This window comes from Copadichromis virginalis, linkage group LG3 (genome assembly GCF_057382275.1).
Source record: "Copadichromis virginalis isolate Kocher_CV1m ecotype Utaka linkage group LG3, C_Virginalis_male_GT1.1, whole genome shotgun sequence".
NCBI lineage: Eukaryota > Metazoa > Chordata > Actinopteri > Cichliformes > Cichlidae > Copadichromis > Copadichromis virginalis.
This window is the reverse complement of record NC_140620.1, coordinates 16,032,480-16,055,383: the sequence shown is the minus strand read 5'-3', so window position 1 is coordinate 16,055,383 and position 22,904 is coordinate 16,032,480. Positions and strand designations below refer to the sequence as shown.

At 40.7% G+C, this 22,904-nt stretch overlaps 2 protein-coding genes across 3 annotated transcripts in view; both read left to right on the top strand.

Annotated features, from left to right (window-relative positions):
* The window catches only part of LOC146713037 (coxsackievirus and adenovirus receptor homolog), a 59,306-nt gene that overhangs the window by 9,481 nt on the left and 26,921 nt on the right, over nucleotides 1-22,904 (top strand). The window contains exon 1 of one of the 2 annotated variants that reach the window (XM_085452388.1): nucleotides 3,801-3,930. The exons of the other annotated variant lie outside the window; for it this stretch is intronic. Coding sequence (XP_085308514.1) covers nucleotides 3,804-3,930 — 127 coding nt within the window. The 5' untranslated portion in view covers nucleotides 3,801-3,803. Of the gene's footprint in view, nucleotides 1-3,800; nucleotides 3,931-22,904 lie in introns of those variants that run through there. 2 annotated transcript variants of the gene reach the window in all.
* On the top strand, nucleotides 12,144-21,373 carry LOC146713041 (uncharacterized). Its single transcript, XM_085452440.1, has 5 exons — nucleotides 12,144-12,310; nucleotides 12,483-12,563; nucleotides 14,819-14,917; nucleotides 20,856-20,942; nucleotides 21,077-21,373. Exons 1-5 carry the CDS (start codon nucleotides 12,223-12,225, stop codon nucleotides 21,106-21,108), a joined length of 387 nt encoding a protein of 128 aa, XP_085308566.1. The 5' UTR covers nucleotides 12,144-12,222; the 3' UTR covers nucleotides 21,109-21,373.

The window sequence follows — 22,904 nt, the reverse complement described above, 5'->3', positions numbered from 1 at the left end:
ATTTGCAGGAATTATGTTTAAGGAAATAATAAAATAACAGCGATGTCAGTAATATTCAGTCAGGCATGTCTTCATCAGGTTTGTACATGTGGTCTGAGCCAGTTTAAACTTGTTTGTATAGCATGAGCAAATTTGAGATCAAGTGTGTCAAATACTCCTGACAACCAAGAGAAAAATTTTTTTCCATTGAACTTTTTTTGACTTCATGCCTCAATTGAATGCCCACGTTGGCCCTTGTTTAGTACATCAGGACTTAGTACGGTAGCTCAAATAAGCCAAAAGATATAGACCAAAAACAAATGTCCATAATAGGGGATGATAGGTTTGTAGCATAAACCTATTCGCTGGAACGTTGAAGACAATATAATTACACCGCAAAGCAAGACACAAATAGGCAAGCTTCATGTTACTCGTGCACGGGAGAGAACCGGACAAACGCCGTTCCTTCGCTTGGCCCCAGTTGCTCTCGTCCGTTCTCCCGTACCACTGTTCTTTTATTGAGGTTACATGAATATGCATAGGTTCATTAACATATGACGTCTACATACACACAAAGAGTACCTTGCCTGTGTGTGTGTGTGTGTGTGTGTGTGTGTGGGGGGGGGGGGGGGTACTGCTGATCAAAGGGTCATAAAAGCACACAAGCAAACATCCTTGGTCAGGAAGAGGGTAGACCCCCCCTCATCCTAGATAACACAGTAAGGAAGTCCAGCAGTTCATTTATACACAAAAAGCACTTAGACTAGAACAGACGTAGCTACGTTAATCCTACCATAACACAATAAGACAAGATGCAAACTTTTCCCATGCCCCCAAGATGCAGGGGTGCATTCCAGTGTGGAATACACACCAAGCCTCTGTAGCCTGTTAAAGATCACACAACTTATCACTACACAATTGATTATACACCTCTAAGCATATATGGTTAAATGTTTCTAAGCATAAATGACAATCAACAATACAAACTCTAACATTCCCCCGTTTTTGACCTTTATGCTAGAAAAGTTCCCAGTTATGAATACCTCATGTCTGACAGTTTCAATGTAAACATTCTTATACTCAGCATATGTCAAATCACCCTAAATTACTAAAAAAGTACACAGTTTAACAAATGTATTAGCAGTTATCCCATTCATTGAGCTCATCTCATGGCAAACTGCATCTTACGAGCAACCAAAGAAATTGTTGATTTAATAGTGAAACTAAGAAAGTAACATTTTCAAACACATCTCAGCTTGGTGATGCTTCCTCCAGGTGTGCACATCACATGTCTCTGCAGAGTGGTTTGAGTTCTGCAGGGCGTCATGAATGTCTCTTCCAGTTGTTTCATTGTCCATAGGACCAGAGTCCAAATGTATGTAGAATAAACATTCAAACATACCAGTTAGTGTTGTTGTTTGTCAACATGGGTCTCAGCTATTTCCAGAGCTGCAGACCTCTCAGCACTCTAGTTTTATGGCCTCCCATTACCTTACTTCAGGCCTTCGTCCTGCGAGGGGGATATTTATGACTCCTTCATTGTCCACGCTCTGCAGAAAACACCTCTGTGGAAAGGGTGCAGGGTTCAGTCATCTTACTGCTGTTATGATCCCAGCAGTCTTCGGGGTATCATCGTATTCACAGTACAGTGGTACAGCGTTAGGTGATGTACATAGGAAACTGCTGTCATCACCACCATAGCTTCTGGTTCCTGTGCTTTCACAGAATCATGATGTCATCCTCGAACTCCTTCTGTGCTGTCGATGGAGCTTGGCACGCTCCCCTCATTCCTCGAGTTTTCATGTCCCCACGCTGCTGAAGATTTAAGGCAGAGCACGTCGTACACCTTAGTTGTCTTCCTCAGCGTCAATATTGAATCTTTTATTTTATTTAAAATCTCCTGGAAGCTCAGTAGCACAGCTCTCTGTGTCCTGTCTGCTGTGCTGAAGATGATCTCTGATCCTCCTGAAGTCTCTCTCCTGGCCTCAGCTCCCATCTTGTGGACGATCCTCTCAGGCACTCCTTCTCGTCATGCATAGTCCTGATTTTGGGCCTGCTGGATCTGTCTCAAAACACTCAGCTTCTCTACCTTCCTCCTAGGTCAGCTGATTTCATGATGGGCCCCAAGATGCAGGGGTGCATTCCAGTGTGGAATACACACCAAGCCTCTGTAGCCTGTTAAAGATCACACAACTTATCACTACACAATTGATTATACACCTCTAAGCATATATGGTTAAATGTTTCTAAGCATAAATGACAATCAACAATACAAACTCTAACAGGGGACATAAATGAATAGGGTTGTTATCAGGAGGATATTTTACATGTGCTTATTTTAATGGAGTTTGGCCACAAACAGGATTCTGGCAGGCACATGCAGGCAACCACGAGCGATATATGAGCAAATTGTAGTTATTTGTTATATGTGTTTATTTTTGTAATTTTTTTGTGATCCATTTATTTCCTCTCAATATTTTTATGGGGGCAGTGATATTGCACCCTCCAATGACGAGCATGCTGAGAGATGCTGAGTACTTCTTGGCCCTTTTGCCTTCACTCTGGAGTCCATCTCATCCCAAACCATCTTGATTGGAAATCAGACCCAAGTACAGATTTTCACTGGTCTAACGTCCATTCCTTGAGTTTCTTGGCCCAAACAAATCTCTTCTGCTTGTTGCTTTTCGTTAGTCGTAGTTTCTTAGCAGCTATTTGAACATAAAGGCCTGATTCAACAGTCTTCTCTGAAGAGGTGCTGTAGAGATGTGTCTGCTACTGGAGCTCTATGTGACATTTATCTGGGCTCTGATCTGAGGTGCTGTTAACTTGTGATTTTTGAGGCTGGTGGCTCAGATGAATTTATCCTCAGCGGCAGAGGTGACTCTTGGTCTTCTTTCCTGGTGTCGTCCTCATGTGAGCCAGTTTCATCATAGCACTTGATGTTTTTTGTAACTGCACTTGGGGAAACATTCAAACTTTTAGCAATTTTCCAGACTGACTGACCTTCAGTTCTTAAAGTAATGATGGAGGTGACTACAGGTGACTACATCATGAAGCTCGCTGACTGAGAGAAGACCAATGGTTTATGGTACTTAGTGTGATACAAAATATAAAACATATTTAGAGTTCTTATTCTCTCTTATTCTTTGCCACATAATTCCATATCTCTTGCTCCATATATTTGATGTCTGTTTGTATCTACAATGCAGAAAGTAGTAAAGATAAAGAAAATATATTAAATGAAAAGGTGTGGTCAAACCTCTTGGTAGGACTGGTAGTTTTATATTTCAGTTGTTTTTATATAATTCTGTTTCGTTTTGGTTTTTTTACCGTACAAATTTTCCTCCTGCTATTCTCCAGTCACTCCAGTAGGTAACGCTAAAGTACCATTGGTACTGTAAGCTGATTGGCCAACAACCATTACGAACTAGACGAAGAAGAAATGGAGTAGCTGGAGGAGCAGATCTCAGTCGGAATTTTCAGATTGATCACGTCCTCAGTCTGTATTTCAAACGGGGAAAGTCAGAGCAGCTTCATGAAGCTCAAGTCAACAATCCAAGATGGAGGCGGGGAATGTACCTGTAATAAAACTAAATCTTTTAAATCTGTTCCCCACTGTGGTGTATTTTAGACTTGCTAAATAATCCGTGCACAGAGCACTGACCAAACTCTAACATGAACAACCTGCAGTCATGGTTTTACCTGCAACAAGGCTAGCATTGCACCGCTCTGCTACTCATCAATGAATGGCTCTAGCTTGCAAAGTAGTAAAACCTTCACAGTGCGAGCGAGTGGCAAGGGTCTTACTCAGCCTTCCGAGTGCAATGAAACGCATCACAACACATAATGCGGAAGCGTTTGATCAAACCTTGTTTCCCGTTACCCCAACTGTGATGGCTGACAAAATATATATTGCGTTTTGGACTTGTCTGGTTGCCTTCGTCTGTGCAGGTTAAATTTAGTTATTATAAAGTCAAACATGTTGTAAAGCTGCTGTTTAAACTGGCCGGTACTTTATTCTGAGATAAATATGATGAAAGACTGACTCGGTTACTGGCATCCCCGGTGGCACCTTCAGATGCCACAACTTAGAGCATCTTTTTCAATAATGGCTTAACGAGTTATGTTGAATTTAACTCCAGTGTTTTCATGAAGGTGTCTGTCTCTAGCTCAGCTCATTAACAGATGCTGGACACATTTCCTGGTTCAGAGTTTCGGTTTAAAAACAGCAGGAAGCGCCAGTGTTCACTGATTCGTTTACAAGCAGCACATTAAAGTGAAATATAAACTATCTGCTGGGAGAAACCATCTTATATGTGCAGCGTGTTAAGTTGTAGCCACTAAAATTGCTCTATGACGCATTCTGACGGGAATGTCCGTGAACTAATTTAGCGATACAGGAAGTGTACGAATGATTTGCTGCCGCATTAATCTCTTCTTTTTGAAACGCTTTTGCATTTTACTGTGAGACGCTGCAATTCCTGAGTTACCACAGGAAAAACAACCTCTGCTGGGCCTTCTCTTTAATAGCCTATTAGCCTTTATTCCATTTCTACCTACTGTAGTCGGCTCAGCATGGTTTTTAGTTTTCCATTGGGTGGTAGTACCTGATAACGGGCACTTTTTAGTACCTGGTTAATGACTTTTACCATGAATTAATGTTTCAATCTTAAACACGATCAACCTGTCTGTAATAATCAGCTATGTGCCACAGGCCTTCAAACTGGTAGTTGGTAAACCTTTACTTCAAAAACGCAACTTCCTGACTCAGCTGTCTTGGCTCATTATAGGCCAATTGCCAACCGTCCATATATCTCAATTATTCCTGTCTTCCACCCCTTGGTCAGCACATGTGTTCCCCTCCCTGAGCCTGGTTCTGCTGGATGTTTCTTCGTGTTAAAATGGAGTTTTTCCTTCCCACTGTCACCACAGTGCTTGCTCATAGGATCATATGATTGTTTATTAAGCTGTTCTCAATTGTAATGGAAAAAGAGTCGAGCTGAGTCATACAGTGTTGAGCTGATCCAACTAGGTACTAATGAAAAATGGTTTATATGTGTAAGGACTAGTTCCTCTGAAAAGGTGGATCCTGGTAATCTGAAGTGATTCACAGTTGTTGAAAGGCTGGAAGGTGGAGTGTTGACAGTCTTTGACTGGAAGCAACTGGTCCACCTACTGTTTTTAGGAGAACTTGATTGTTCCCAGTCAGACCAGTGACGGTGGTGTCATCTGCAAACTTCAGGAGTTTCACAGATGCTTCTCCTGAGGTGCAGTCATTAGTGTAGAGAGAGAAGACCAGTGGCAAGAGAACACACCTCTGGTGAAGCCCACTGTTGATGGCCTGTGTGCCTGATGTGAATCTTGAATCTTGAATCTTGAGGAAGCTGGTAGTCCTCTGACAGGTAGAGTAAGTTGGGTGAACTTCTGCTGCAGGATGTCTGGGATGACTTTGTTGGGTATAGGATACTGGCGCATGTCCCAGGTTGGTCGAGGTGATGCAGGATTTACTGCAGTCCCATACTGATGCATCCTACGTTCTATCAGAGGCTTTGATGTCCTTCAGGTGGCTCAACACGAGTCTCTCAAAGGACTTGATGACCACAGATGTCAGGCAGACATGCCATGTAATAGAGTAACAGAGAAGTAATGTAACTAGTAATAATGACTCCAATACTTGTGTGATGGCAGCATGGGCCTGGGAGGGCCTGAACTGTCTGGCAAAGAAGTGTAATGTGTGTGTCAGTGTGATGTGTTGTAGTGTCAGGAGTCAGTATGCAGCTACAAAGCTTTGTGTTCAGTGTATACAAACAGCTGTAGCTCCATAAAGGCAGCATGCAGAGACTCACAGTGTCTTATAATGAGAGGCTGCTTTCTCTCACACATTATGGTCACAGCTCAAAACACATCTGTTTAAACTGGCTTATTCGCTTTAATGCTGATTTTATTTGTTGTCACGCTCTGTTTTGTAATTTTAACTTATCTTATGTATTGTATGACTGTTGTTCTTTTATTAATTGTGTTTTTTTGTAAGGTGTCCTTGGGTTTCTGAAAGGCGCCCTCAAATAAAATGTATTATTATTAATAATAATAATAATAATAATAATGGATACTTTATTGATCCCCATGGGGAAATTACTTGTTTTTCTCTGCATTTGACCCATTCACTCAGTGAAGCAGTGGGCAGCCCACTAAGCAGGCGCCCGGGGAGCAGTGTGTAGGGACGGTACCTTGCTCAGGGGTACCTCAGGGTAGCCGTTAAGTGGATTCGAACCGCCGACCTTCCGATCATGGGGCGACCACTTTACTATTATTATTACTTATTATCAGCGTGTGTGTGCATGCGCCCCCCTCACTGGGATTGGCTGTTGTAGAAGTTAAAAGTTATACTTTGACCTTTAACCTCTCTGCTCTGTGTTGTTTCCTCTTTCAGACCAGAAAATCATCACAGCTGAGGTTGGACAGGAGAACGTCACTCTGCCATGTCGAGCTCCAAACAACAAAACCATCAGAGCCGTAAAATGGAGCAGAGCTGACCTGGGAGATGAATATGTCCTTTTGTACCGGAATAAGGATTTTGTTCCAGATGACCAGCATCCATCTTTTAAGAACCGGGTGGATCTGCAGGACAGACGGATGAAGGATGGAGACGTGTCTTTGATTCTGAAGAATGTGACGATTAATGACACTGGAACATACGAGTGTCGTGTTCTCCAGACAGGTTTGGAGCTCATCAACAGCACCAACCTGATTGTTGTTCCTCCAGGTGAGTGAGTAGAGTTGAGTGTGTGTGTGATCAGAGTGCAGTAGATAATGTGTTTTTCTACCTTTTTTGAGTCGCAGCTCATTTTATAGATTAAAAATATCCTGTGGCACACCACCAACCAAACTTGCTCCAAAATGACACATTGTAGTCTAATACAGTACATGTAGAATATACACACTCAACAAAAATATAAACGCAACACCTTTGTTACTGCTCCCATTCCCCATGGGATGGACGTAGAGACCTAAAATTCATTCCAGATACACAATATAACCATCCCTCCCAAACAGTGGTCACAAATCAGTCCAAATGTGTGGTAGTGGGCACATCTGCCATATTGAGATAATCCATCCCACCTCACAGGTGTGCCACATCAGGATGCTGATCTGACATCATGAGTAGTGCACAGGTGTACCTCAGACTGCCCACAACAAAAGGCCACCCTGGAATGTGCAGTTTTGTCTCACAGCAAAATGCCACAGATGCCACAAGCAATGAGGGAGCGTGCAATTGGCATTAATTGGCATTAATGTCTCTGCTACGGTGTGTGGTTTTTTTTGGGATTTGGCTATAAGTTCAGCCTACAAGTAGCTAGCTTTGAGAGATCTTTCAGACACCTTTGTGTTTTTTCCTCCAGTTAACAGGTTAATGTGGGGTGAAAAAAAATAGAGAAAAGAAAATGATGAAAACAAAGAAAATAAAAAGTGTGGAAGTGTGAGTGGGAAATTGTCTCCAACTGGGAAGCAGTGACGCTACAGGTCACCTTCTTCCCCTGCTGGACACAAAAGAAAACATAATTAGGAGTGTGGTGGATGAAAATAATTAACAACAACATCAAGAAGATTTTTGTGTTTGCGGTTAAGACCAAATAAAAATTTCATTTTTGGGGTTTAAAGTCAGTAGAGTTCAAAACAAAATAAGCAGAGATGTGTTGCTTTATGAGTGATGAAAACATATGCAGTCACAGTGAATAATGAAAGTCTCTCAGTCTGTCGTTTACAGGTGGGGAACGGACCTGGATCAATTCTCCACGGGCAGCAGTCGGAAGAAAATTATAGGTTAAGATCATTAGAAGAAATAGAAACACGCAGCCAGAATTTTTTGGCTGAATTGTTTTGCAGTTTCCCGTCCTCATCCTGAACAAGCAAGCTCCAAGGAAGCTCTCCCTGAAGACACAGAGTGCAGTTTCAGAAGCACGAGCATGAACATCAACAGTGGACAGGAGTCCAAGAGACAATGTGAGCAGAGAGGTCCAGCAGCGCTGTGGGCAAACGGCATCAGAAAGAGAAGAACCACCATCTAGATTGGATGGATGGAGATGCGTTTCCAGCAAGCTGCAACCTCACTGTGTGTGAAGGACTTTTGAGAAGACTGTCTGAGTTTGACATTTGCCATGTTTGGAGTGAGATGGCAATGAAAGAGACAGTGGGACAAAGAGAGACACGGGACAAAGCTGAAGAAAACTGACTGCCATTGGACTGAAAAGTGGGAGAGAAGAAAAGGAGCAGAAGAGGGCTGAGGCGGCTGTTTTAGTGTGGGCAATGAAATTGGGTTAAGGAATCCGGGGAGACAAGCGACTGCCTGGAAGTGGAGGATTGACACAGTGTCCAGACCACCACAAAAGGGGGAGGAAGACAAGCACTGAGGTATGCAAGTGTACTGTTAGATAAATGGAAAGTGACACCACACATATACATATATATATAAAAAAAAAAAAATATATATATATATATATATATATATATATATATATATATATATATATATATATATATATATATATAATTCTTTTTTTTTATATAAAATATAAATATTTTCTGTAAACGTTATATTCTTCAGTTTGTTTCAGAAGTGTTTCAACATTATCAGGAAGTACCCTAAACAGTCTGTTTCATGGCCTTTCTTATTTTACTCTTATATAAATGAAGCCAGTATATACTGACAGTTCAATAAACACATACACATACTAGTGTTCAACATTATTGTAAATTGTATATCGAATGTGTCATTTAAGCATCACTGATGATTTGCTTGTAACCATGTTAGTAAAGTCCAACATCTCCCTCTAGTGGGACCATGTGACCATATAAACATGTGTGAGGATGGTGTTAATGTAAAATGTGAACATAGTGTTGCAGTCAGTCATTATCTGAAACAGTCACAGCAAAGTGTGAAGTGGCGGTAATACAAATCACCACGTCTAACCCTGTGACGAGTTGCTGCCCCACGTGGTGGAGTTTAAGTATCTCAGGATGTTGTTTATGAGTGACAGGAAAGTGGAGCACTACATTTCACTGACAGACATATTGGAGTCTGTTGTGCTGAAGGGGAAGCTGAGTGTAAGAACAAAGCTGGTGATTGTAATTCTTGAAAGAATAAAGTCACATATCCAAGCAGCAGAAATGACTTTCCTTCAAAGATTGGCTTGGTTCTACCTGAGAGATAAGGTGAGGATCTCGGTCATTTAATATGGATCTGGAGCAAAGCCACTGCTTATTCACATTAAAAGAAGCCAATTAAGGTGGTTTTGACATCTTACTATGATGACTTCTGGGTGGGGTGTTTGGGGGAAATCCTTGTGGGAAAAGGCTCCAGGGCTGATGCAGGACTCACTGGAGAGATTCCTGGATGAGGGAAGTCTGGCCCTCTCTGTTTAGACTACTGCCCTCTTAACTCAAAACTCTAGTAATGTTACCTTAGTGTCACTGTTAGCATACATTAAATCTAAAAACTGGAAGCTGCTTCAATGCTTCAACAGGATTTAAAAGTTATTTCAATTAAAATAAATATATGTTTTTACTTTTACTTTAACCAACTGACTAACATTTGAATACATCACATATTTAAAGAATTCATTGTGATGATGAAAGAAAAAAAGCAACAAGAAATTTTGAGGTTAAATGTTAAGTTTATTATTTATTTAGGAGATGCGGATGCTCCGTTTGATATTCCTGCACTATCATCATTGATAAAATTCTTGTATCCATGTTAGTGTTTAAAGTCCAACATCTCCCTCTAGTGGCCACATATAAACATGTGTGAGGATGGTGTTCATGTAAAATGTGAATCATAGTGTTCCAGTCAGTCATCAGTGTGTCTCTGCACAGCTGTAATTAAAATGTGTTCAGAGGGCCTCAGTGTCTGAATGGTTCCAGTTCAGCTCCATAACAGCAGCGTCCCTGGTTTGATTCCTGTGTTTCAGCTCATATCTGCCTCTCTCACTGAGGGGGACGTCCACTACATGGACATGGATTTGTTCATCAACCAAACTACAGATCACTGAGAGCAGACTGAATACTTGACAACTGAAAAAACAAGATATTACAGAGTGTTTTTTTTTCTTTATACCAAGTAAACTTCAGGTCCCCACCTCTGTATTTGAACCAATAGAAAGCTGGTGCTCAGAGGAAGAGGGCGGGCTTTACTTGGTGTCAGTGAGAGAAATGAAAAAAAGCTCAAATGAGTGAGAAGGACGATGAAGGAAACATCTGTGCTGTGTCTGCTCTGTAAGTAGAATCTCTGTGTTTGTTTGAATTCTTGTACTTTGACTGTCTGCTCTCCTGATAACTGATGATGGAGGAGAAGACATGAAAAACAAATCAGGCTGAATTCAAGTTCAAACACCACGAGGACCAACTGCAGGTCTGGAGAAGAATATTTTCTGTGTAATCACAGTGTAGTCAGTGCTCATAATTATAATGATCAATTTAAGAGCCGTTTTCATACTGAGGAGTTTAAACTGTCTGGATACATTTATGTCAGTTAGAAACAAATTTTTCTGGAAAGTTTTACATGCTCTGAAATGATAATAAGACAGCGTCAAGGAGGCCATTTACGTGAAAAGGGAAAGACCATCTCTGAATCGAGCAGGGGGCCTAAGGGTACATCTGTCACCATCTTACAATGCTGTGATTGCACCCACTCCCCAACTCTCTGTGAATGGTACTCATGACCATTGATCAGAGGTTGTTGATCAGTGGTCATGAAAATTTGCATAATTATGATCAAGGAACTGACCTCCCAGCCCATTGTTCCTTCAGTGGGCTGGTTTCAGTCATTATGCAAATGTACTGTTTATAAGTTTGGGGAAACCTGCAGTCAGCTGAGACTGAAGAAGTCACTTGGATGAGTGACGAAACGTTTCTCCCACAAAACGCTACGTCCAGATGAACAGAATCAACTTTTGGAGATAAAACACAAAGGTTTGTAAATTACATTAAAAACCACATAGTGATCTGTGTAAGTTTCCTCCACAGTCCAAAGACATGTTTGGTTTACTGGTGATTCTAAACTGCCTAAATCTGTGATGGACTGATGAGCTTACATCTCTCTATATAACATCAGTGATTATCTCCAGCTGTCCCTCTATCCTAAATCAGATGAATGTTTCATCAGGATGGATTGAGTAACCAAATGTATTGAAGCATGTTGCATCAAATACAAAATGAGCAGATATATCAGAGAGATGAGTTTGTGTGGAGTTGTTCTTTATGTTCACCTGAAATCAACCTGAGTGTCATTTCTCTTTAGTTCTGACCTCACTGCTGAGCTGCACAACAAACCAAGGTCAGTAACCTTCTTCTGTCACAGTTTAAACCTGAGAAATGCTCACTGATATGACCTGATTGGGTTCATGTTTCACAATGTAGCGCACATATAAAACTGAACAAAAAAAAAACATTTAGCAGTTTTTCATTTTAACCCTCACAGCTCGTCTGACTGTGAGTCCCAACAGCTCTCAGTTCTTTGAAGGAGACTTTGTGTCTCTGAGCTGTGAGGAGGACGACAGCTCTGCTGGATGGACTCTGTGGAGAAACATAACCAAACAACAGAGGAGTCAGTGTGGAGATGGGTGGGGAGAAGCAGCTGGTTCTTCATGTAACATCGATGTTTTCCAAGTGGACAGTGGAGTTTACTGGTGTGAGTCCAGAGAGGGTCCCATCAGTAACATGGTTAACCTGACAGTCACTGGTAAGCTGAGTGTGTGGAGTTAGTGTTGATGAAGCTGTGTGTAAATGGATGAAATGCTGTAGTTTGTCTCTGTGTTGAGGTGGATCAGTGATCCTGCAGAGTCCTGTCCTCCCTGTGATGGAGGGAGATGACGTCACTCTGCTCTGTAAAACAAAGACCACTCCCTCCAACCTCCCAGCTGCTTTCTATAAAGATGGCTCCCTCATCAGGAAGCAGCCTACAGGTCACATGACCATCCAGCATGTTTCCGGGTCTGATGAAGGCCTCTACAAGTGTGACATCAGCGGTCATGGAGAGTCTCCATCCAGCTGGATCACTGTCACAGGTGACACACTCACCTGTCTGTGTTTCTGCAGCTTTCAACATTCACAATGTGACGACAACTTAATGACTGTGTTTGCTTTATTTTAGGGGAACACACCACCACACCTCCACCTACACCCACACCTCCACCTACACCCACACCTCCACCTACATCCACGCCTACGGTTTCCTCTTTCATACCTGTGATGTCATCTGTTGGATCAGTCTGTTTTCTGATCCTACTGGTGTTACTGGTTTTGTTGATTAGACAACATGTTCACAGGAAACCTAAAGGTGAGACTCAGATTTAATGAGTTTGAGATGTTCAATAATCTAGTTATGTATTGTGATTACTCCTTGTTGTTACACATTATAAAACTAAAATACCCTTTTTTCAGTGCTTTTAAATGAAAGATTATTTTATATTGATTTTCTCTCTTATCTCACTTTTTATTTACTTAAACAGATCAAGCTGTGAAAGATGAGATCACATACAGTGACATTAGAATAAAACATCATCAACAACAACCAATAAAACAAAACAAAGGTAATACTGAGTGCTTTGATCGGTGCTGGTGGTTGGGTAGTTGCAAGATTGTGTTTTGCAAGACAACTTTGTTTTTCTGAAATTTGAATACTGTAGAGGAACAGTGACATTTTCATATTGTATTTGTAAATATATAAGGACATCATAAGAAAGAAAGAATTTAAAAAAAACCTCAAAAGCTAAGCATATTAGCCAATTACCAAAAGGTGACACCTTTCAGACCTGTACTATAACTGTAAACATGTTTGTCATCTTATTTATCTATTAAACTGGGATTTCGGGTATTCATAACTAGCATGGTGTTTATTTATTCACAGATAGAAAGAGGCTTTGTGATGTCCATAGTAGAAAAGTGACCATAATTAGATGAGAGGATGGGGTGCTATGTTATCAGCTAATACTGCATGTCTTTGGTTAACAAACCACATCCACAGACACAAATTTTAGATTGTGCAAAGTAATGTAATATAGTAAAAGTTTGAAATGTGACTCTATGCATACAGTTTGTCGAGTTAGAAATAACGTCACACTTCTCTCCTCATCTCTTTAGACAGGAGCTTGAGCAACTGATGTATCTGCTGAATGGTCAGATTTGCTTCTAGGTGGATTTTGATGAAACTTTACAGGGCAGATCATTTTTTATAATATAATAATATTTCAGTTTTTGGAAGAAGATATTAATTTTATCCCATTAGCCACACAAATTTTTCATTATTTCCAACTTATTTACTTTATTTACTTTAGAATTTAAACCAATGGAAGGTTTTAATCTTGATTTGTGTTTTTCACTCTGATTAACTAAATTCACAACTTAAAGAGAGGGACTTTATTTCAAACAGTCACACAGCGGTGTGCAGGTTGACAGATGACCTTTTTACCCCTGTAATGGCACTGTGACACATTCAGCTACGTTTCACCATCTACGTTAATTAAGCTCATCTTTGGACAGTTTCAAACTTCTCTGTTGTATTGTGACAAATATGTAACTTAGCTAAATACATTATCAAGTTTATGAGGATAGTTTGTGTGCTTCTCTCATAGTTTAGTCTAAGGTAACTGGACTGCAATCTTTATGTTGCTTTTTAACTTTACCTAACAGTCGAAGCATCTTTTTCAAAGCTGGCTTCAGTCATACACACATTTCCTAAAAGGAAAACAAACCAACAACTCTCTGAATAATAGACACCCCACTCTAAATCCTGAGCCAGTAAATCAACAGTACTTTGGGATCCAAGGTGAGAGCTGGATAAATGCTGCGATGCATCAGGGATGCAGGAGATGACTGAAACAAGTTATTAGTTGTACTGGTGCACCTCGTGCCCTTCTTACAGGGTGTTAAAGAATTGTTTTTTTTTCTTCTTGAGTAATTTCAGACTTCTAAATTTAACATAGAAGAACCAACATGTTCTTATCCCAACTTGTAACCAACGCTATGTGACAAATCGTCAGTATGAGAGGCATGAGAGCTGTTTGGGGTTAATCTATATATGTAATTCTATTTTACGTTCTGATCCTGAATCACTTTGGAAAACACTGTGATAGAGTTAACGTTATGGTTAAGGCTGGAATGGATGGCTGTAGCCTCTGCTCTAAGGGTGTGTTACCGCTGTGAGTGTCATTCTGCTGAATTCAACTGAGAATCTAAAGCGTCTCATTAGCACACAGAAGGGTAGCTTTCTTTTACCATGCATGATTTGACACTAAGCTTATCAGAAAGTCAAGAGCAGTTTCAACTTATCTGTTGACATTACTCAACATCCTGAAATATTTATTGTGCTTTGTTGAAAAACTAAGAGATATTAAAGAGATTACAGTATATACAAAGTCTGATACTTCTATCCACCTGTGAAAAATCTACAGCATTTAAGACTTTACATTTAAGTTTACCTTTGTATGTTAAAGTTTTTGCAATTGATGCTTTTTTATTTATTTTCTTTATCCAAAATCTAATAACTTGATTGTCTTTATCAAATGTGAGTCTTAGTCTTTAAAGTTTGCAGTTGTGTGTTGATTGTTGTTCTTCGCATGCTGGACTGTGCGTTTGTGGTTGGTGGTTAACAGACACTAACAGTGCTGTTTCTCATCATCAAGAAAAAGTTTTAACACAGGCGTGAAGACAAAGAAGAAAGAACTAAACTAACTTCAGTGTTTGCTTGCATCAGCTTGCATTTTAACTGACTTCACATTTATGTGACATCAATATTTGAAATTACATTTACTTTGGTTTTGTCCTTTGTGTATGTGTGACCATGCAGAAGGTGATCCAGCTGTAATCTACTCAGGAGTGAGAAATGACAACATCAATTATGAACAAATCGTCATCACAGACAAGAAAGAAAAATCAAAGGCGAGAGGTACAGCAGCTCTTCTTTCTTTTGTTTTTTTGCCTGTCCCATTTGGTTCTTTAGCCGTCAGAATTGTTGTCTGAATACCAACAATGGATTTACTTTACCAAATGGATCATCGTGGCATTGCCGTATTGGTCCATTTGATCGACCTTTGTTTTTATTATTTATTATATTTTATTTTCAGATGTTACAGACGGGACAGACATGAGTGAGGGACAGGAAAGGGAGAAAGAAAGAGGAAGGAAAGGAAAAGCAGAAGGGGAGAGGGACAGTGAGAAAGGGGAAAAAATAAATAAATAAAATAAAATCTCCTGGATCACCTGTTGAGAGAGAAAGAATAGAAAACAAGCCAAAAAAAACAAACAAAGCAACATACTAAACACAACACCATCGCATTAATCTAGCTAAGTGTAAACAGCAGTAAATACTAAATATTCAATGTTGTTGTGCAGCACGCAGGACAGACAGCTCACAATGTGCTTTGAAGTAGCAGCCAAGAAAGGTGTAATTTAAGTCTACGAGCAGTAAACACCTGTGTGCACACCTGTGTGGATCAGCGCGCTTGTATTCAAATGGTTTCCACATGTAATGGTCTGCAAGAGCATCTAGCGAGCCATAGCCCCGTCCCCCAGGGCATGAAGCAGGCATGGAGGAGATCCACGCCCCAGACATCCAGAGGCCCCAGAGTGCGAGAGCCCAAGGAGGACCACCAGAGGGGCATCCGTGCCACCCTCATGGGAAGGGCTGAGGATCCCCAGACGAGGCGTCACCCAGTAGCCACCGAGCAGAAGCTAGAGGGGGCTGCACCGGCGTGCCCGCCGGCTCTGCCGGCAGCCAGCTGTGCCAGAGTGAACTGAGCTGCAGGCCCAGAGGCCCGAGGGCCCCCCGCACCCCGGAGGAGGCCTGACCGAGCAACAGGCGCCAGGTCCCGCCAGGTAGACACCGGGAGTGAGCTGGTACATACCTGAGTGCCCAGCACCGGACACCAAGAACCACCAATGCACCGACCCCTGAGGGCATCAGTCACCGGCAGGGAGTGTGGTGAGGGGAGATAGGCCTTGGAGGGCCTGGGAGTTCCCAGAGAGGTGGAGTCTAAGACCTGACCTGACATACAGACACAGACAAACAGGCACACACAGACACAAACATGCGCTCCCACCCTCATGCACACATATACAAACACTCAGCACTCACCCAACGTAAGGATTGACATAAATGGACATGTACACACAATCACACTCCCCAAACATACTCTACACCCCGGGTCCAGGTACCCTCGCCCCCAGAGGGGGAAACAGAACCCAGACCCAAGAGATGTTACCCTGCCCCCCGGAGTGGAGGCAAGCAGACCGTCCCAGGCTCCGCAGCAGCAGGGAGGCCAATCGGACAGCCAACATCTCCTCTAACAACATCCTCAGCCAACAACAGCTCTTCTTTGTCTCCATCCTTCACTTCTACAGCCAGACTGAGGCTTTGGTTTAGCAGGGTTAAGCTTCACCATGTTAGTCATGCTAGCATCTTCTAATTAGCATAAGGCTGATGAAAATACAATGGATGGATAATTAACGTTTATTACAGTTTATCGGCTGCACACACAAAATCCCACAACACACAAAATCACACACATGACAGGTCACCCACATTCTGTAAAATACAATCAATAGGATAACTGCATTATGTACAAAATTATAATTAATTCAAACAAGATCATATTTTCATGCAAAATGATTTGTTCTTATAAGATCATCCATCCATCATTTCTTACTACTTATGTAGGTGCAGATCACCGAGGCAAGAGCTTAAACAGAGAAGCTCATAGCTCTGCTCTGAAGCTCTTCTGGGGAAACGTCACTGTGTTCCCAATCAGCTGAAAGACATTTTCTGTCTGAGAGACTGTAAAACCAGCATTTAATGGTACAGTCCCTCAGCAATGGAGGTTGACAAAATGGTCCAGTCAAACTCATGGTTGTCTGTACTTGGACTCAAAATGTACAACCCAGGAAATTCTGTTTAACAAGTTTATTTACAAAACTTAAACAACAACCTCCTGAGACTGGGACCAAACAGGTTGGTGAGACTAATTCAGAGCAAAGTGTGAATAATGCAGTTGTGCTCAGTGTTTACTTGGTATTTCTCCACAGAGTGGTGGAGGGTAGGTGAGTTAAGCAGGTGAATCTCAGTCCTCTTTCCAATCTAAATTCCAAGGTGAATCACGCAGAAGGTGATAATTTTATTTTTTAAAATCAGACACTAGTACAATGAAAAAAATAAAAAACAAACAAACAAACAAAGGACCTACTCCCAGAATTTGTCTAGTAGCATTTTGTGGGAGAAACGTTTCGTCACTCATCCAAGTGACTTCTTCAGTCTCAGCTAGACTTGTAGTCAAGACCGCCTAATCCGAGACCAAGACAAGACCAAAAAAGTCTTTAAACTGCAGCCAGATGCTATTCTATATACATATGCAGGACACCGTAAACTAGTCGGGCCAGTATCAAGACACAGGGACTAAACCCCAATTCAACCAGACCCAGAACTGATCTGGAATTAAAACAGGACTACAACAGTAACCAAGACAGAACCAGAATCAGAACTAGATGATAGTAGCACTAAAAATCATCATAGACCTGCACTACAACTATTGTTTAATTCTACCAAAGTACAATATTTAGATTGAGAAAAGTTTATATAATTATTTAGCCTTGTTGTGCAAACAAGCCTGCAAAACTTAATAAATATAGAATTTGAAAAGTAACAAATGGTATCTAAAAAGAAACACTAGGTACTGGATACATGTTCTGATGAGTTTTGGCAAACAACCATTTGACTAACATGTGTGTCTCACCTGCTCTTGTTCATCTCTGTTCTGTCCTCATTCTCCATCTCAATCTCTGCTCCTCTCTCTCCCTCTTTGTGCTGACAATCATCAAATATACAGTTGAAATCAGATATTTACTCTTCAGATAAAAACACTTTTTTAATTGTAACATCAAATCAGACTAAATGTTTATTTTTTTAGATTGATAAATATAAAAAACATATTTGTTAACTTTAAGAGTAAAGAGAGAAACTATCTGTATTTCTTAATTGCAAATGGCACCAAATTGTATTCAAAATTGAGCCACACTTATGGAGCTCCACAATCCTTTTCCTGGTGTTTTGGTTGACATCTCTTGATTTTCCCATGTCACAGAAACAGGCTCTGTGTTTTGCCTTATATGCATCCAAAGCTGTTCCACCAATTTACTCACATGGACTCTACTAACCTATCAGAAGCTTCTTCAGCTCAAAATGGAATCGTCTGGAGTTTTCTTATTAATTAACAATAAACTTAGTATATATGTACTCCTAAATTTGATGAAAGTGATTAAAATAGACAGCTCCCTCTTTTTATTCTGACATTTAACTAATTCAAAAGATATTTCAACATTTATTTAACTAAAACAAAAGTTTACTCTAAATTGATGTTTAACAGTAAAAAACAGTTTTTATGTTTTCTCCATAAAGTGTATGTAAATATCTGGTTTCAACTGTGAATATACTGCTGAATTCCTCTTGTTTTGCATAGATATACTAAACAACATACAAAGCATAATATATAAAATAACATCTACCTGAGTTTTTTCTTTGAAAGAAGCTCCTTATGTCCATTGTTGTGTACATCAGTACACCATTGAAACCGATTTAGAGAGTTTGTTTAGCCGTGGAGGGAAACAACTGAAAATATGAAATGTAAGCTAAGACTCTCTAAAAAATCAGCATTGCTGTTCGGCTTTTTATTTATCCATTTGTTGATTCACTCAAAGAGCAAGTAACGCAACCAAGTGATCAGTTTGATATCAATCTTTTGTGATACACCGTCATATTTACATTATTAGTTCAGTACGAATGATTTGCATTAGGGGGGATTTACGACGGTGCGCTCTGTGCTTCGTGTGTTGTTTTTGTTTTATACAGTTGTCAGTCAGGCATCTAACTAACAAATTACACTCCAAAAGACCCCATGCTTCTGAAAAAATGACCCGGGCTTAAGCCCAGTAAGCCACCCCTCCGCTCCGCTGATGGTTGACTCCAAATCTCCCGAACACTATGTCGATTTGAGAACACAAGACTGAAACAGCGAGACTGAGACCAAGACAAAAGTCCGTCGAGACCAAGACCACGTAAAAGTGGTCTCGAGACCAAGACCAGTCTCGATACATCCAACTCTAGTCTCAGCTGACTGCAGGTTTCAATCTTATAAACAGTACATTTGCATAATGACTGAAACCAGCCCACTGAAGGAACAATGGGCTGGGAGGTCAGTTCCTTGATCATAATTATGCAAATTCTCATGACCACTGATCAAAACCCACTGATCAATGGCCATGAGTCCCATTCACAGAGAGTTGGGGAATGGCTGCAATCACAGCATTGTAAGATGGTGACAGATCTCCCCTTAGGCCTCTTCCTCCATTCAGAGATGGTCTTTCCCTTTTCACATAAATGGCCTCCTTGACTCCGCGCTCAAACCAGCGTTCCTCCCTGTCCAGGATGTTACATCCTCATCACTGAAAGAGTGTCCACTAGCCTGTAGGGGTAAATAGACTGCAGAGTCCTGGCCTGACGAGGTAGTTCTTCTGTGTTGTACCATCCGCTTCACCAGAGGTTGTTTGTTTTCCCTGATGTATAAATCCTGGCAATCCTCCTGCACTTAACAGCGTACACTATGTTACTCTGTTTGTGTCGGTGGACCCGATCCTTGGGGTGGACCAATTTTTGGCTCAGCGTGTTCTGGGGTTTAAAAGCCACAGAGACCCGGTGTTTAGAAAAAATGTGTCTCAGCTCATCCCCTCCTGACACATACGGGATCAGTAAGGATTCAACTGACAACTGCCACTTAGGCAAGGCAAGTTTATTTGTATAGCACAATTCAACAACAAGGTGATTCAAAGTGCTTTGCTTAAGGGACCAGTTGTCCTTGCAGCCCGATTCAGAGAGGGAGTGGCAGGAGTGTTGCATTGAATGTCTACACTAATTTCTGTTGGAATTAATAAAGGCTTGCAAAAAGTGTTTTTCTCTCTTTCTGGCAGACCAGGTTCACTTGCTACTAGGCTGCTTGTGGCCTGTTGGCTGCTGTAGATGTTGTGGTGCTGTCTTGGCTGACACACCTCTGCAACATAGCCCGGAGCTCTGGATTAGTGCCTCTGGATTGCCAGCTTAGAGTGGTGGTTCCCCTTATTAAGAGAGCAGTCCGTAGGCTCCAATCACACATTCCTCAGCCTATCTTGGAAGGTCTACACCTGAGTACTGAAGAGGAGTCTTTTAGTTAAACCTTGGATTCAAGACGAACAGTGTGTTTTTTTCCCTGGTTGCTAAACACCGGACCAGCTCTTTGTCTCCTTGAGAATATCCCAGGGAGCTTCTGCTTAGAGTTTTGTCCCAGTGAGCAACACTTAATAAATGGCAGACTTGTGCTTGTGTTTCAGGAAGACATCTAAAAAGACACTGACTGAACAGACCAATCAGTCAGTTCCCAATTTCTATTTTTATTTTAAGTTCTGTGTGGAAACCACAGAAGTTACTTCCTCTTGCTGATTCCAGATAATGGTAGCCTGATTCTGATGACTCTAACCACTTGTCTTCTGCTTTGGGCAGTAACAGTGTTCATGTTGTGAGAACGAGTTTGCATGTTGCTCTGTGGTAAAATGTATCAGGCTGTCTGATAGAAGACAGCAGCTTTGTGGTCGTCTGTCTTCCTTTTTTACAAACATCCCCCCAAAGTTCTTTGTGGTTACTGTGTTTCACAGCAGAGCTGCTAAGAAGCTGTTAGAAAAAAACACAGTGAGAATCTGCTGCTCTTTATAAAATCGATCACTTAATCTCTTCATAATCAAAATAAAAACTGTTTGCCATAGAAAAAATGACACGGCTGTAGTTTTAACTTCAGTGTTTTACTCTGCAGAGTGCAATCCAGCTACAATCTACTCAGAAGTGAGAGCAGGCGACGTCTGCCATGGACCGAAAACCACCAGATCAAAGAGGCCCAAAGGTACAGCTGCACTTTAACTTTGTACAGAGCCGAGCAAACCACGTGTTCACTGAAGCTCAGTAAGTCTAATCTCTGTCAGAAAGGAAACTGTAAGTTTGTTTGAACTGTTTGTTTGTGTTCACACTTTAAACCAGAGCCAGACACCATCTACTCTTTACTGAAGTAGTCCACCAGTCCAACCACTGACGTCCAGCTGCTGGCCTCTAACTGGTCCTCCCAGCACCTCAGACCAGCGGACATCCACAGATTTTCACTGAGATAATTCAAAAATAACATCCTATTTTAACTTGCTTTAAATGTTTTTTATTGCAAATGAGAATATAAATATGTTAATATGATTCATAACTCTATTATTAATATCTTTATTCATGTTTGTTGGTTCCTGCAGTGGGAAATTATTTTCAGCATTAATAAACTTCTCTTCTAGTGTGTTTTTAGTGTTTTTCTCACGTGGTCGTGGGCTTCAGAAATATGTGAAATGGAAAATGTGACTTGTTCGGTTGTGGCTAATCGATGCACACCTCCTTACATGCAGAGAAGCTGAACAACCACACGCTAAAAACTGCACAGTGGCTGAAAACTGCACAGAAACACTTCACCACGTGTTTTGCACGTTTGAGGCCGAAGAATTAATTTAATTTATTTTTTTTATTTCACTGAGAACCAAGCTTTTTACATGGCAAGTATTCATGTTTAATTATGTTTGAAAATTTACTAAAAAATATGCTAAAATTTTCTGGTAGCAGCTTCTCAGCAGAGAGACGTTTTTATATCTGATAAAGTAACTCAGACTAACTTCCTGAACCAGCACAGGGCCCTTCCTGTTTAACCTCTCACAGAAGCTTAAGATGACCACAAGTCACTATCAAAATCTTTTTCCCTCTACTGGTTGATCTGCTTCATTAATGACATCAGTTTAAAGCCACGAGCGAGACAGGGCTACTGCTTTAACTGTTTTCAAAGCGGGAGATAAGACAAAGACTTGGTGTTCAAACTGCAGAACAAAGCAAAGACTGAGCAGGTTTGGTTTGTTTAAGGCAGCTAACAGTCAGAAGCCTGAAACAACAGGAAATGAAAGAGACGAGCACTACAAACACCTGAATAAGAAGACCGACTTTTAGCCAGTGACTGAGAGTTACAGTCGTTAAGATGCGAGCTGTTTGTTACAGGAGACATTTCTCCTCACAAACAGCAGCAGCAAAAAAAAAGTAAAATTGAAAGGTTTAAAAGTAGAAATAAAGGATGTCAATATTTAAATTTTTAACAGGGATGTTGATGAGTGAATGAATTTAAATTAGAAAAAAAGAAGAAATTTCACATTTTCTAAATTTAATTATTGCTAATCATGAAGTCTGGTTCTGCTGCTTCCTGTTAAAAGCTAGTTCTTCTTTCCCACAGTCACCAACCACTGCTCACAAAGCATTTCATGATTGGTGAGCTTTTCCCTTAATGTTTATGGACTTTAAAATTTAAGGCACCTGGAGTGTGAACTTGTGTAGAGAAAAAAATAATACAGTTGCATCATCATTAATTCTTCTTTTGGTAAAAACTGGAAAACACAGGAAAATATTTCACAGATGATTTCTCAATAGTCACAGATGGTGTTAGCGCACAGCTCACTTCCTCTTTGTCAGGTCCCTCACTGTGGGCTCACTTTTCAGACTAAATAATAAAGGCTTCAATGATGGGGCTGTATGTAGAACATGTAGTGCATAACTACAAGAATTACAAGAAGAGCAAAACAACACAATTTATTTTAACTCATATATGACAGGAGTTGGAACAAGACATGAACGACATTTTAGACATTTGCTCAACATCTGTTTTATATTTTAAATATTTTGAAACCATTTAGTCACAGCTGCATTCATTAAAATGTGATTTAAACAAAATATATGTTTTAATATTTTGTGAGTGCATTCGTTTCAGTGTTACGGATAGAAAATGTGCTGCAGTTGTGGA